This window comes from Nyctereutes procyonoides, unplaced genomic scaffold (assembly GCF_905146905.1).
Source record: "Nyctereutes procyonoides isolate TBG_1078 unplaced genomic scaffold, NYPRO_anot_genome, whole genome shotgun sequence".
Classification (NCBI taxonomy): Eukaryota; Metazoa; Chordata; class Mammalia; order Carnivora; family Canidae; genus Nyctereutes; species Nyctereutes procyonoides.
In genome coordinates this window covers 68,762,429-68,779,610 of record NW_026575046.1, presented here as the reverse complement: position 1 = coordinate 68,779,610, position 17,182 = coordinate 68,762,429, and the positions used below count along the sequence as shown (strand labels likewise).

General features: G+C 37.0%; 1 protein-coding gene across 5 annotated transcripts in view; it reads left to right on the top strand.

The window, feature by feature from the left end:
• Positions 1-17,182, top strand: part of MYPN (myopalladin) — a 100,274-nt gene that overhangs the window by 30,557 nt on the left and 52,535 nt on the right. For all 5 annotated transcript variants that reach the window (XM_055325374.1, XM_055325377.1, XM_055325378.1 and 2 more), the window contains one exon: positions 16,316-16,491. In XM_055325374.1, coding sequence (XP_055181349.1) covers positions 16,316-16,491 — 176 coding nt within the window. The remainder of the gene's footprint in view (positions 1-16,315; positions 16,492-17,182) is intronic.

Genomic DNA, 17,182 nt, shown 5'->3' with positions numbered 1-17,182 from the left:
TTACTATGTGCTCTGCACTGTGACTATTGCAATGACAGAGACAATATAAGATGGGTCCCCACCCTCAAGGAGCTTATAATTCAATTAAAGAAATCATCCAAATTTCTATAGTACAAAACCATAAGAACTATTGGGCTTCAGAGAAGGGTTGCAGGACTAAAAAGATCAAAGAAGGCTTCAAACATGTAGGGGGTGAAGGAGTGAGAGGATTTAAAAAGAAATCTACTCATTTATTCATGCATTTATTCATTCAACAAATACCTATTAAATTACTAAAATGACTCATTGGGAGTACAAAACAACTGTGAGCTATTAGAGGTCAGGGACCTTGTTTTGAAACCAAGTCTAAAACTATTCTGAGAGGGTACCTCACAATCTAAAAGAGCAATCAGGCAGGCATGTAATCAAAACATTGCAATATTGTATGATAAGGGCTGTAATAGAAGTATATATAGAACACAACAGCAGCTCAAAGGAAGATGTGATTATCTTGCCCAGAGGGCAGGATAAAGAAAGCATTCCCACAGGAGGTGCCTTTAGTTTGAGGAGACTAAGGGTGGAGTAGGAAGCAAGTGCAAAGGTCTAAAGACAAGTGTTTTCAAGGAACTGTGAGTACTTGGCTATGTGAAGAACATAGGTAATAGGTGAGTAAAGATTGAAGAAGTAGGCAGAGGGATGGGTCCCTAACTTTAGGCCAGGTCAACTTAGCATGTTTATATAAAGGCGCAGATGCTGGAAGAGTCATGTTTTTATATGGCGGAGGAGACTGACCTAACCTGAAAAGACAGTAGAGCTAGATGATTTTGTAGAGCCTTGAAAGCAAAGCAGAATGGTTCAGACTTGGTTGCAAAACCACCTGGAAACCATTTATAAGGTTGTGTCTAGGGAAGTACCAAGATGAAAGGGAGCACTTAAGTAGTCTAAAAGGATGCATTAGACCTGAAAAGAATGGAGCTAGTAGGCTATTTAGGAAGCTGCAGAAGATAATCCCAGGTGTCAGATGCTCCAATTGATTTGAACGGGAAGCAGTGGGAAAGCAGAGAAAAGATGGGAGCGAGCAAGATTTAGAAGAAAAGAAATCAAGCCGAACTTGATCACGGACTATCAGATAGGAGGGATGAGTGAAAAAAGGTGACTCCACGTGTTCGAAGTCAGGTACCTGAGAGAATATTGGGGTCACTGGTAAGGACTAAGAAAATGGGAGAAGTGGCTAATTTACGGTGGAGGGTGATGCTTTGAGTCTGAGAAGACCAAAAGATGATATTCAATAGGCAGTTGGACATACAGGACTGAAGGTCAAAAGAGAGGGTAGTGGAACTGGAGACATTCCAAGGAATGACCTGGACACTGGGAAATCTGGACACAATATCTCTCTAATTACAAAGGGACTATATATAAACAGGTAACACTTGGAACTAATTTCTACTAGTGCCAAACTGGAGTAGTGTTTTCCAATCTTCTTTTAGCAGTAACTCCTCCTCCCATCTTCCAGCAACCAATCTGTTACATGTTATCCCCACCCCCAGCCCAAACACACACACATATTTTTTAAGGATAAAATTAGAGCTTTTGAGACTGAAGAACATTGGGGTGGAAGAAACCTGTAACACTTAGACATCCCCATAGAAGCTAGGAACACAGATTCGATCCAGAGACTACCTTAAAAATGCATTAAAATAATAATGAGACATTTTGGTTTTCCATGTAGGAATGCGACAGTCAATAAGAGAAATATCCTTTTGACTATTTTTGCAAGAAAATGTAATAAGCAGGGCAGCCCGGGTGGCTCAGCGGTTTAGCGCCGCCTTCAGCCCGGGGAGTGATCCTGGAGTTCAAGATCGAGTCCCGCGCCGGGCTCCCTGCATGGCGCCTGCTTCTCCTTCTGCCTGTGTCTCTGCCCCCCTCTCTCTCTCTCTCACAAATAAATACATAAAATCTTAAAAAAAAAAAAGAGAGAAAATCTAATAAGCATACCCAGCAACTAAAGACTGACCTTGTATCTGTGTGCCTGTCTGTGTAATCAATATTTTATCCATGTTTTGTGACTCAGTTTTAGCAAACTGAGAAATCGTTTTTGGTATATTTGTTGATTCCCAAGTCAATTGGGCAGAAATTGTTTTGTTTTGTAGAGGCGAGATCCTATATCACCGAAGGTAGCATTTTTAAAAAGCTTGTTAATTTTGGACATAGCTTCATTGAAAGAGTTGCCTTAGGAAATGAATTACATTCATGCATCACCCACACATGAAAGAGTATGCAGGAATTCACAGCAAATGGCCATGATCCCTTTTTGTATCGTGACTTCAAATTCTTTTCCTAGGAATGTACAGCTGGGTCACACTAAGTATGTTTGCTTATACACAACCTTCTGAAGCAGCACAAATTTACCCTTTATAGACATCAATGCCAGCTTTGGCTATTTCGTTTTGCTATTGTTACTTCTAGACATTGGCCTGCAAGTGATGTGCTCAGGAAATAAATTAGTTACAAAGACAAAGGGTATTTTATTTTTTTGTTTGTTTATTTAGTTATTTATTTTTATAGATTTTATTTGTTTACTCATGAGAGACATAGAGAGATAGGCACAGAGGCATAGGCAGAGGGAGAAGCCGGCTCCATCCAGGGGGCCTGACATGGGACTTGATCCCAGGTCTCCAGGATCCCACCCTGGGCTGAAGGCGGCGCTAAACCACTGTCGGGCTACCCCGACAAAGGGTATTTTAAATGATACAGAGGAATTATAAAAATATTATTATAAATAGTTATAGATGATATATGGTGTCAAATATTATACAAATATTTTGAAATATTACATTATTTAGGGCATTTTTCATCTACCTTTTGGGAAAATCTAGATGCCTTCATTCATTCATTTATCCAATCAATAGGAGGGCCTACTATGTGCCATGTATTGTTATAGGCAGTAAGATTAAAACAGAAAACCAGAAAAACTCCCTGCCATCATGGAGCTTAGGGTCTAGTAAGGAATGCAGACAATAAACAAAAATTCCCCAAATTATTGCATAATTACAATTGTGATAAATGGGATAAAGGAGGGTGCAGATAATGAAAGCACCAAACCCTATAGATAGGCTGAGGAAGGTTTCCTTAAAAGACGGTATTTAAGCTGAGAAATGAAAGATCTCTAGGAGTTAGCCCAGCAAAGTTGGGCATGCGGAAAGTGTTGTATGGTGAGGGAGCAGCAAATTGGAAGCTCTTAAGGCTGCAAGACCATTGTTGACTTTAAGGAATTGAAGGAACTGATGTTATCAGAACATAGAGTGAGGAGGAAACGGTTTGAGTAAGTCCAGAGAGGGGGTAGAGGCTACATTTTGAGAGCCTCCTAGAATACACTACTCAAAGCGGGTTCCTGGTCAGCATCATCTGGGATCTTAGTGGATAGCAAATTTGCAGGTTCCACGTTATAGCTAGTGAATCAGGATCTCTAAAAGAGAGGCCCAGACATCTGTGTTTTAACAAACTGCTGTCTGCCTCTGTGCTGAGAATTTTTGCAATTTCTTCAGAAACATCCTCTATGGAAGGGACCTTCCCCACACTCAGTTCCCTGACCTAGATGTTGAAATCTCCAGGTAACATTTTAGCACCTGCTTCTCAGTTCTCACTCCAACAGTACACTCCTCACACTCTTTCTGTTGGAGTCACCTCACCCTAGTAAGTGATTATTTGAGCTGAGATGTATTTTGAGGTGGAACAACAGGCTCACTTCTGAGAAGTCCACTTGGCCCATGGGAAAACCTCTATCTTTAACACATAAACATTGGAAATTTAGACTGCTACCATTGAAGCCCTCTCTCCTTGTCCTTCCCTCTTGGGCAATACTAAACATCCTTTCACCTTAAAAGGTTTTGAGGCAAGAATTGGGTATAAGCCTCTGTATCCCCACAAACTCCAGAGGCTAGAAGTCAGGCTCTCTAAGGGCTTCTTTTTTTTTTTTTTTTTTTTTTCTCTAAGGGCTTCTATAGAAGTCCCTGCCACTTACCTACCAACTTCTTTTCATCAGTATCTGGACTTCATATACACTCCCAAAGTGGACAAGGATCACCAAACTGAATTGTCTTGAATTATCTAAAGTTTATTTTGAACAGATACTGAAGAATATATATAGATGTATGTGTGTGTGTGTGTGTTCATGAGATAAGAATAATAGCACAAACATCCGTGTGCCCACATTACCATTATTTTTAAGACTGCTGTGTTTCTAATCTTATCCCTTCCTCCCCTCTTAGAAGTAACCACTAACTCAAATCCTGTGTTTCCTCTTTAAGTTTTTCTTAACAGTTTTTCTTCATAGTTTTACAACATATTTTTATGTTCCTAAACAATGTTAGGTATGGAAGTATTTACAGGTGAAATGACACAAAATCTTGGACTTCTATTAAAATAAGTCAATGTGGGAAAAAGTAGAGAATATAAAAGATATACATTTGCCATTTGTTGATGATTTGTTGAAACTAAGTGATATGTGCATGGTGTTTCATTATATAGCGTCTTTGAATATGTTTGACAGTTTCTGTTTAAAAAGTTCTTAAAAATAATATTAGTGAAATTTACATATTTTAAAATGTTTATATAACATTTTGGAATCATGGAATTCCAAAATCATGGAATCATGGAATCATGATATATATATTCTTCTGCTGCTTGAATTTTTTCTCCAAAAACTATATCCATGGTGTTGCATGTAACTCTAATTTACTCATTTTCATCACCATAGAGCATTTCACTGTAAAGCTAGAAGATTGTATGATCGATATACATTTGGGTTGTTTCCAGTTTTTTTCCTAATATGAACAATGTTATTATAAATGTTCTAATACATTCTCTTGGTACTTAAGTGTGTCAAACATGGAATTGCTGATGGAGTCTGTACAACTTCAACATTATAATAATACCAATTTTTTCCAAAGGAATTATTTCAATTTGCATTCCCACCTATATTATATAAGAGTTCTGGTTGTTCTTTATCACTCAATAAGGATATTATTATTATCAGACTTCTAAATGTTTGCCAATTGGATAGATATGAAGTGATATCTTGTTGTGATTTTAATTTTCATTTCTATAGTTATTGATGAAGTAGACAATTTTAAAAAATATGTTTATTGACCATTCAGGGTTCACTTCTGTAAAGGGCTTCTTTACATCTTTCACTCACTTTTTTATCAATTTGTTTTTTTTCTTATTGATTTGTAAGACTAAAAAAAAAGAAATTTGTAAGACTTTTAAAAATGTGACTAAGATATCAACCATATGACATATTGACATATATATTATGAAAATATCCTTTCCTGGTTTGATTTGCCTTCTTATCTCCTCTATGGTATCTTTAATAATTAGGTATTTTTAACTTTAGCATAAAATTAATTTTTTTATGGTTTGGTTTTTATAGTATGTGTCCAGCTTAAGAAATTTTTCCTAACCTCAAAGTAAGATATTCTTATATATTGTCTTCTAAAAGTTTTATAATTTTGTCTTTCACATTTAGGTTTTTAATCCATTTAAAGTTGATTTTTGTGTATGGTGTAAAGCAGAGAATCCATTTCAATTATTTTTTGAATGGATAACCAATTGTTTCAGCTCCAGTTTATTGTAAAGGGTATTTCCTCCCACTGACCTATAATGTCAGCTCCATCTAAGTCAAAATTCCATAAACATGTGGATCTAGCTCTGGGCTTTCTATTCCTTTCCTGTCCTTTATTTATTTCATTGCAATAGAGTTTTCATAATTCATATTTCTAGATTTTTCCTTTTAAGGATTTTTAGTTCTTCTTGGTGTTTTCCTCTACAATATGCATTTTAGAACCATCTTGTCAAATGCCATAAGAATTTTTTTAATTTATTAAGATTTGGGGGACTGCACTAAATCTGTAGGTCAATTTAGGGAGAATTTGACATCTTTAAAATATTGAGGCTTTGGGTCCCCTGGGTGGCTCTGTCGGTTATGCTTCTGACTCTTGATTTCAGTTCAGGTCATGATCTCAGAGTTGTGAGATCCAGCCTCACGTTGGGCTCTGCACTCGCTAGGGAGTTGCCCTGAGATTCTCTCTTTACCTCTCCCTTTGCCTCTTTGCCCTCTCATTCTCTCTCTCTCTCTCTCTCTCTCTCAAAATAAATAAATAGATCTTTTTAAAAACTAAAATAGGGCAGACCGGGTAGCTCAGGGGTTTAGCGCCGCCTTCAGCCCAGGGTGTGATCCTGGATACCCTGGATCGAGTCCCGCCCTGGGTGAGTCCCGCCCCGGATGGAGTCCCACGTCAGGTTCCCTGCGTGGAGCCTGCCTGTGTCTCTGCCTCTCTCTGTCTCTCATGAATAAATATATAAAATCTTTTTTTAAAAAAAACCTAAAATAATATATTGATGTTTCATATTCAGGATCATACTATATTTCCCCATCTATTTAGATTACCTAAGTAATAAGCCTCAATAATTTTTTCTGAGTCTTACAAATCTTTAGCTAGATTTATCCATAAGTAACTTATTTTCATACTATATACATGATAGCTTTTTTAAAAAATTGCTTCCATGTTTGTTATATAGAGAAATGCAATTAACTGTTGTATATTGGCTTTTCTAACCAACAACCTTGCTACATTCCAGAGATTTTTCTATAATTTGGGAGCAGCATTCTTCCTTTCTGGTCCTGTATCTTGTATTTCATTTTCTTGGCTTATTGAACTGGCTAAGCCCTCCAGTACAATGTTGAAAAGAAATAATGACACTAGGTATTCTAGTCTTGTTTATCTTAAAGGCAATACTTTCCATTTTTCACCCTGACATAAGATTTTGTTGTAGGTTTCTTTTAGGAAGAGTAAGATTTTTTTAAAATCCTGAGTGGATGTGGAATTTTATAAAACATTTTTCTGCATCTATTGAAATCATTATACGATTTTCCCTTTATTCCTTGATATGGTAAAGAATATTTATTTTATAATGTTAAGGCAAATTTGAATTCTTGGGATAAACAAAATCAACACCATCAAAGTGGTTCCAAATTGAATGAATAGAAAAATTTATTCTGAAAGAAAGATTAACATAGTAAACAGAAGAAAAGAAAAAAATTATACTTTAAAATATACAATATTGCAAAGATTTGAGTACGTTTCATCAACAAAACTAAAAAATTTAGTATGTTCATTTGTTTATTCATTCAGCACTCACTGTGCAACAGGAACTATTCCAGGCACTTGAAATTCATTAGTAGATAAAATCAAAGTTTCCTGTCATATTCTATTTTAGTTGTGATGAAGGAAATAGATGATACACAGTAAATTTAATAAAAAAGTAAAATTATGTAGTAATTTAGTAACAAGTACTATCAGAAAAAGCAAAGGTAAGAATTCCAGAAGGAGACAATAAAAAGTTTCCAGTCAGCCCTACCCAAAGTAATCTACTCCTTTAAAAATTATCTTAGGGATCATTTTCATTTTCACTTTATTAATTCTCACTTTTATTATTAAAATTGGCTAGGTCTTGATATCTTGATATTTACCAAGTGCTTACTTATGTTTTTCTTAAGTTACCAATAAGTTTCCATCTGGAAGAACTCAGTAAATTTTAAAAAAATTTCAAACATAGGCATATCCTCCCTCTTGTACTCCCACAGCCCCGTGATCGAAATACATCCTGGTCATGAACACTTGAGTTTGTTAACTCAGTAGCAAACAGGATGTACAAAACACCAAATTGTGTTGCAAAAGCCAACATAAGTTTGAGTTTTATTAAAAAATGTCTACTATTATCTTATTGTTCCATATAATCCAGAGTCCAGTGCACTCTGCCTGGGGAAGAGTCACTTTACTACATGGAGAAAGCTGAGGATGTCATGAAGTAAAAATACTACCTTTGTCTCTTTTAGGCCCTACACCCTTCACATAGGAGATCAGCATTCTTAGACAAAGCTGGCTAAACGCAATTCAAGGAAAGTTCTTTTTTACCCCCAAACTTCTTGGAAAGTGAAAACAAAACAGGCTTGATGCTATAATAATCCTAATTTGAATTCACTCATTTAACATCTATACAGCAAACATTTTTTTAGAGCAGCTCTGATGTGCCATCCACTATGCCAGGAATCAAATAAACAAGTGATAAACAAAACAAACATGATTACCTCCGCCCTGTGGTGTTTACTGTTCAATAAGGGAGAGAAATATTAAACAATTAAACCTACAAACCACTGTATAATTGTAAGGGATACCTAGGATAGCAAAGGAAACAAACATGGAGAGGGAATAATGAATAATAAGAGGTAGGATAGGGACATTGGAAAGGCTGGGGTAGGGCTAAAGAAATGCTCTGAGTAATCATCCTTTTAATGAGCATTATTGCTGGTGAGTCAGAATAACACATCCAAATTACATTTAGAAGTTGTTAATGTGCTAAAGCAATGAGTCATAACATTTATCCAGGTCATATTTTTGATAAAATAGTAACCTAACAGCAGTAACCAAAAATTCAGTTATATCTGAAAAATGTGTTTCTTCAGCTTCTTCAGTCCCAGGCTTGGTAGCTAACCAAATGAGCAGATCTGGCAAGCTGTCCTGAGTGCATGAAAGCTGGGTCCTTCTTTTTCATTTGGATCTGCCTTATTTTCCCAGATCACTGACTCATTTCTGCTGAGCCATGAATCACGTCTGGCACCACTGTTTATTCTGTGTCATGAGGCTTTGGCGTTCTAAAACACGTACCTTGGGTAGGGCATTCTGTGAAAGCATTCCCTAACATGGATAGATGTTTGAAGAGAGTGTGTTTCCCTTCTTATCCTTGAGGATAGTCTTCTGGGTAGCTGGATAAATTTTAATACTTTTTTAGAAGACAGCCTGACCAGTGCATTATTTCTGAGTGGGTCATGGTGTTAAAGTCAGAGTGACGGTTACTGATTATTCTTTGGGACTGGCTGAAGATCTCCTGCCATCTGAGTAGGACAAAAACGATTCTGACAGAGAGTTTGGGCATTTGAATCATTCCACTTATCGCCTTCTGGGTGTCCAATTGCTCTAGATGTTTCCACTCTCGTTTTGGTAAGGAAGAAAAACATTAACTAAAGAAATAACATAACCTTATAATGTTTATATAAGAGAAGGTATTTGTTTATTTGTTTTGAAATAGTTATTTGTATTTACTTTATCAAATTAATACAAGTACAGTGCTTACAAAGTCAAATAACATTAAAGAACAGACCAATTTCAACTTTCTGCAGTTTCCTGTCTATTTACCTCTAGATTTCTAAATAATACTCCAGGAGTTCTCATACTTTTTTGTTCTCAGGACCATTTTACAGTCTTAAAAGTTACCAAAGCCCGAAAGAGGTTTTGTCTATGTGAGTTATATCTATAATTATCATATTAAAAATTAAAACTGGGGAATGCCTGGCTGGCTCAGTCAACTAAGAATCTACCTTTGGCTCAGGTTATGATCCCAGGGTCCTGGGATTGAGCCCCGCATCTGGCTCCCTGCTCAGTGAAATGTCTGCTTCTTCTCCCTCTGCCTGCAGCTCTCCCTGTTTGTGCTCTGTCACTCTCTTTCTCAAATAAATAAATAAAATATTTTAAAAAAAGGAAATTAAAACTGAGAAATATTTTAAGTAGTTATTTCTTACTCATTTTTAAGCAACCATAATGAACATGCTAATATAAATAATTTTATGAAAAATAACTATTTTCCAAAAAAAATTTAATGGGAAGAGTAGCATTCTCTTCTATTTCTTGCAAATCTCCTTAATGTCTAACTAAATAGAAGAGCGCTAAGATACTCATATTTGTTTCTACATTCAGTTTGTTGTAATATGCTGTTTGGGTTGAAGTAAACTTTAAAATCTGGCCTTGTCCAGGTATGTAATTGGAAACAGAACAAATATTTCAGTGGCTTTTTCGAATAATGTGGCTATTCCTGCTTAGTACTACATCAAAATTCAGTTAGGAGTGGTTTCTAGAAGATTAGTCACAATGTGAAATCTGAAACCATACCAATGAACTTTTGTACTCTGCTATACTAAACCCTTTGTACGTCTTGAACTTTGAATGGATAGTATCATGCACTGGTAATCTGGAAAATGAGTAATGCAGATTTTCCAAATATTGACACATTTTATTATTTAATATTTAAAAAACACATTTGTTAATATCATTTGATTTTATCAAAAAGTAAGTATGGTACTTCCTCTTTAAGTATGGGGAAACCCTAAATTCCAGTGGGGGATACAAGTTTTCCAAAACTTTAATTTTTCCTTGAAAGCTCCAATTTTTTCATTGGCAACAAAAGTATCAGTTATTTTTACTTGAAACAACAGGCTTATCTCATTCATTTCTGAGAAAACATCTGCCAGATACCCAAGCCTGAATAACCATAATTTGTCATTATTCTTTCAAGTTCAAATATGGTTTCATGCATTTAATGCTTAGTTCCACTAAAAAAAAAAAATCACACAAGAAATGTGTAGAAATGCTTTATGCTACTTTCCACTTCACCACCCAGAATGTTAGAAAGATACGGCTGAGATTGAATGAAAGTCATAATTTGCACTGCTTCACTGAGGACATTTTTAAGTGAATTTGAAATTAAAAAGAATTTTTTTTAAATATTTTATTTATTTATTCATGAGAGACACAGAGAGAGAGAGAGAGAGAGAGAGGCAGAGACTCAGGCAGAGGGAGAAGCAGGGACCCCGATGTGGGACTCAATCCCAGGATCCCACAAATCACGACTTGAGCCAAAGGCAGACAGACGCCCAACCGCTGAGCCACCCAGGTGTCCCCTGAAATTTTTTCTTTTAACTGAGTGTGTGGAAGTGAGGAACACAGTGACCATAAGTCAATTTTTGGCAGTGCCTTGATTTTTACTCCTAAGCACCACAGCTTTACTCACTGTGTTTTTTGCACCATCAGTGTAAATGTAAACACAGTGAAAAGGCAAATATTTTATTTTATTTAAGATTTTTATTTATTTATTCATGAAAGACAGAGAGAGAGAGAGAGAGAGAGAGAGAGAGAGAGAGAGGGAGAGACATAGGCAGAGGGAGAAGCAGGCTCCACACAGGGAGCCTGATGTTGGACTCCATCTCAGGACTCCAGGATCACGCCCTGGGCAGAAGGCAGGCACTAAACCTCTGAGCCACCCAGGCATCACAGCAAATATTTTAATACTCTGTAAAAAATAGCTTTGTCTTCACGGAAAGTGAACTACACTTTGAGAATCACTGTGTTCTGATTGTACTACTGTTGCTTGGCATATTGCTATTAACTATTTTCTGTTGACTCCTGATTCCAGAAGATGGCGGTTCAGCACCCCTTTACTAAACCAGCACCTTTGTTGCTATGTTCCTTCACTACCTCAATATAATCAAATTACAGTGTTGTTTAAAAAATATTTTATGTGTGGCGCCTGAGTGGCTGTTGGTCAACTTTTGATTTCAGCTCAGGTCATGATCTCAGGGTTGTGAGATCTACCTGGTGTCTGGCCCACTCTCTCCATCTCTCTTTTAAATAAATAAGTAAATAAGTAAGTAAATAAATAAATAAATAAATAAAATTTAATGTTTACTTTCTTCTTACTATGTATTATTCACTGACAATCAGGTAGAGTAAAATCAATGTTTCATTGCTTGTACAACTTTCTTGTTTGACCTGGAATTGATTACTGTCTTGTGTTTTATTTTGTTGTTGTTGTTGTTTATGTGCTTAGTTTTGTGGTCCTATCACAAATTTGTCTCAATTCTCCAATACATTTGTAAAATATCTCTTAAATATTCTATTTCATGCAGTTGAACCATGAGGCCCATTTGTTTCTCTCCAGAGAAATATCTCCAGAACTCTTCTTCCTCTTGTTCTACTATGAAGCAGCTGCTCCTGCAGCCAGCCACTCAGCCTTTTCCTAGGGCATCCTCAGAAGATAGGATGCAATCTGCCGAGGGGATCTCCATGCTTGTTTCCCAAACTTGAAATCAGTTACTCTATTTTAAGTTCTCTTCCTCGTTATTAGTGTGTTTTCACACCTCGAATTTAGGTCTCCAAATTCTGACTTTTAGGTTTGTGCAACACAAATTGGCTTCCTTCATTGACATCCTGAAACAGACACTTGATTTTCAGATTTTTCAACTCTCCTAGCTCCTCAATATCCTTTCCACTTTCCAGAAGGTTTTGAGGTCTCAGTCTGCTCTTATCTCCCTTCTCATTGTTTTGGTTCTTCTGCTTTTATACCTTTTAAAAATTCCTTTATTCTCATTTTAGGGACATTTCAGGAGGGGAGTAAAGATAAACACGTGTAGGATACCTGGGTGGCTCAGCAATTGAGTGTCTGCCTTTGGCTCAGGGCGTGGTCCTAGAGTGCTGGGATCGAGTCCCACATCAGGGTTCCTGCATGGAGCTTGCTTCTCCCTCTGCCTATGTCTCTGCCTCTCTGTGTGTCTCTCATGAATAAATAAATAAAATATTTTTTAAAAAGATAAACACATGCTTAATATATTATGTTTGGATGTTCATTGTTTGTACTTACAACTACACACGCTCTCAGGGTTTGCTATATAAACTCCTCAGGGTTGTTTTTTTTTTTTTTTTAGATTTTATTTATTTATTTGAGAGAGAGAGACAAATAAGGGGAGGGGCAGAAGGAGAGGGAGAAGCAGACTCCTCGCTGAGCAGGGAGCCCTATGTAGGGCTTGATCCTAGGACCCTGAGATCATGACCTGAGCCAAAGGCAGACACTTAACCAACTGAGCCACCCAGGTGCCCTCTAAACTACTCTAGGTCTTACTGAGATTTATGCCTTGGGAGATTTTATTAGCCCATTTCAGCAGCTACATATATTAGCACTGTCACAACAGATCAAAAATTGGCATAGAAAAAAAAATTGGCATAGAATTTGATAAGTTTAACAATAAAATTCTTACAAAATATTAATTATCAGTCCTGTCTGTCATTTGGTCTTTCAACAAATCCAACATATGTTTTCTGAGTACCTGCCATGTATCAGGGCACTGTTGTAGGTGTTGGGATTACATTACTAATAAGGTCCTGTCACGGACTTTACAATCTAGTGGCTGGGGTAGAGAGTACAAACAATAGCAAAGTGAACTGACTTCAGATAATTTCAGATAACAAGTACTGTGAAGACAACAAAAGAGGGTAGCATGATAGTGTCTGAGGCTAAGGGGGCTACGTTAGGAAGAGGGCCAGGGAAGGCATCCTCAAGGATGTGACATTTGAGCTGAGGCCTGCTTGACTGATGAGAAGGACCTATCTTTGCAAAGATCTGGGGAAAAGAGAATTTCAGGAAGAACAAAAACCCCTAACATGGAAAATAGTTCAATGTGTTCACAAAGTAGATAAAAGACAAGTATGGTTGGAACATAATGAAGAGAGAGTGGCAGGAGAAGGTATCCAGAAGTCAGGGCTTGGAAAGACAGATTTGATTGTAATACCAAATAGAGGTAATATTTGAAATTATGAGATAAGATGGCCAGAGGAGAGTGTCTATAGAGAACTGTACGAGGCACTGTGCATATTGCAAGAGCATATGAAGCACTGTCCCTACCTTCAAAGAACTGACAATCTGGTCAGATTGGTGGGAGAAGATACATTCCCCAAATAGAGAATAATAAAGACAATGTATCACCAAGCCTTGCATGACATACCACAGGTTTTTAAAAAAAGAAGTGAAGTTAGAAGAAAGTAAGTGAAGTCAGAAAAAAAGTGAAGGTAGAAAAAAGGAATAATTTTTTGTATAGGAGATGATATCTGAGCCAAACTGATAGATGAGTTATATTTGCAGCAGCTGAAAGGCAGAGGAAGAGAATCTTAGATAGAAAAACATGAGCAGAGACTTGAATGTTGGGGTAACTATGACATATTTTTGGAAGAGTAGAGAAAAGCTTGACTTTTCAAATCAAGAAGTAATCGAACGGGTGAATTGCTTTGGAATCTTGCTTTATTAATGGTGAGAGGGAGAGAGTAAAACACTGAATGGTTAGAACTGAAATTATAGTAAAGATTAACAATTGCCAGGATTCCTTGATTTTTGACATTGAATAGTCCTAACACCTTCTCACTTAATTACTTTTTATTATGATGTTGAATAATCATTACTTCAAAAAATGAAAACAATATAAAAAGGGGTACACTGAGATATCTCCCTCCTATCCGTGTTCATCCACCTTATTTTCCCTCTTTCCCAGTAGGGAGCCAGCTTTGATTTTCATTTCAATCTTACCAGTTTTCTTTATACAAATGCAAACAACATGATTATATCTTATTTTTTGCACCCCTGTGTTAGTTTCCTTGGGCTATTGTAACAAAGTGCCACAAACTGGGTGAAATAAACTCTGTTTTGGAGGTTAGAAGTCCAAAACCGAAGTGTCACCAGGACCATACTCTCTTTGAGACTCTTAGCAGACTTCTTTCTCATCTCTTCTGGCTCATGGTGGTGGCTGTCAGTCCTTGGCATTCCTTGGCTTGTAGCTGCCTCACTCCAATCCCTGCCTCTGCCATCACATGCCATTCTCTCTGTGTCTCTGTCTTCACATAGGGTTTTCCTCTTCTTAAAGAACCCCATTCATACTGGATTAGGATCTATCCTAGTAGTTTCATTGTAACTAGATTGTGTCTGAAAAGACCCTATTTCCAAATAAGGTCATATTCCCAAGTACTGGGGCTTAGGACTTCAACATATCCTTTGAGAAAGGATAATTCAACCCGAAACAACCCACATTTTTTTACATAAATACTCCATATTCACTATTCTGTACCTCCCTGTTAAATTTTTAATTATATCTTGTGGTTCTTTCCATATGAATGCACAGTGATCTTTCTCAATCTCTTTATACAGTTGCATAGTGTTCCATTATGTGGCTGTATCAGTTTGTTTCATAAGACCCCTAGCGATGGACACTGAAGTTGTTTCCAGTCTTTCACTACTTAAATGAGTAATGTGTGCATTTGCCATTTTGTATGCAAGCAAGTGTATCTGTGTGAAAGATTCCCATAAGTGGAATTGTTGGGTCAAAAGATGAACACATCTGTAATTTTGGCAGATATTGCCATATTCCTTTAATAGGGGTTGTACTATTTGCATTCATACTAACAGTGGATGACACTCATCAAACTTTTAGAGTTTTGCTAACATGTTACATGAGAAATTGTATTTCTTTATTGTTTTTATGTCTTTTTCTCTTTTTATGCACCTCTACATTTTTAAATATTTATTTATTTATTTATTTGAGAGAGAGAGAGAGAGAGAAAGAGAGTGCACATGCACATGCAAGCAACATGAAGGCAAAGAGAGGGAAGGGCAGAGAAAGAGAAACTCCAGCAGACTCCCCACTGATCAGGGATCCCAATGTGGGGCTAGATTCCACAACCCCAAGATCATGACCTGAGCCAAAATGAATAGTCAGATGCTTAACTGACTGAGCCATCCTTAACTGACTGAGCCATCCAGGTACCACTAAACATTGTTGTATGTATTATTTTATGTAAATTCTTAGCCAAAAAAAACTATAACAAAAATTTCTAACCTCAGGTATATAGATCAAAATAAAAATACCAACCTATAGAAACAATCTTAGGTTATTAGCCACTGTGGTGCCAATACTGAAGAATATGACCCATCCTCATTACTCTGACAACTCAAGTAATGGCACAAAATAATTTTCATTTAGCTAGGTTGGATGCAATCTGATAGTTGGGAATGAGTGCATTCAACCTCATGAAATTTTAATATCCCTTAGATTCTCTCCAAATAAGAAAAGGAGCATTTACTTAACACATAGTATAGACAGCTATACATCTTTTTAGGAGAAGCCAAATTCCACCTCAAAGACCCTTCTCCTTGTGATCATTTGTATTTGCTTTCTCACCCATCTTCTTTCAGTTGTATCATTCTTTTTTTTTTTTTAAAGATTTTACTTATTTATTTTAGAAAGAAAAAAAGAGTGCAAGAGCAGGGGAAGGAGCAGAGAAAGAGGGACAAACAGATTCTGTGCTAAGCGTGGAGCCTGACTCAGGGCTCCATCGCACGACCCTGAGTTCATGACCTGAGCCAAAGCCAAGAGTCAGGCACTTTACCGACTGAGCCACCCAGGTGCCTCACTCAGTTGTATCATTGTTAATATGAGCCACTTTCTAATTTCCTGAATAAAGTGTCAGTATAGTCTGAATAGTGATAACTTTTCTCATTGTTATAATCAAATTATATCATTTAATGTTCTGATTCCAAGTTTTCACAGTTTTCTTCTTAGGGAACATCTGGAGCATCTATGTAATTAATTTTCACACTTCAGTCATGTGCAATATTTCCTTCTTTGCAGGTGGTACTGTGAAGGCAAGGAGCTTGAAAATTCCCCAGACATTCATATTGTCCAGGCAGGAAATCTGCATTCACTGACCATTGCTGAAGCCTTCGAAGAAGACACAGGACGCTATTCCTGCTTTGCTTCTAACATCTATGGAACAGATTCAACCTCTGCCGAGATTTATATAGAAGGTAAAACAAGATACTCTTAGAGCATAGCACTTACTGGTAAGACGTATACTTATAATAAATATTTATCAAAGGCCTATGGTACCACTTCTAGGCAGTGGGGACAATAGTAGTGAAACAAGTAGACAAAGGTTCATGGACAGATGGAATTTACGCTTCAATGAGAGAGATAAAAAATACATGAGATAAATAAATAAAATATGTAATATGGGAGGTATATGAAATGGTTCTGATCACCAATTCCAATACGTGTGTAGTGTGTGAGGTTGGGTATCTTACAACTTAACTCACTATTTACCTGGATACAGTGTCAGATCTAAGAGGTTAAGGGCTTAGTTCTACAAGACTGCTCCTACCTCACTTCAGATGCCAATCACAGGTATTAGGTCCCTCAAGTTATCCACAACTTCTATCTCACTTAGCTACAAATCAGAGGTTTCAACAACCCCCTCTTTGAGTTCAATTAATTTGCTAGAGTGCTTACAGAACTCAGGGAGACACTTATTTATATTCACCAGCTTATTAAAGGATATGATAGAGGATCCAGATGAACAGCCAAATGAAAAGTTAGATAGGGTGAGGTCTGAGAAGGTCTGGGGTGCATTGAGCTTCTATACCTGCTGAGTTGAGGTGTGCCTACACTGGATGTATTTGCCAACCTGGAAGCTCTTCATACTGCTGGGATTTTATGGAA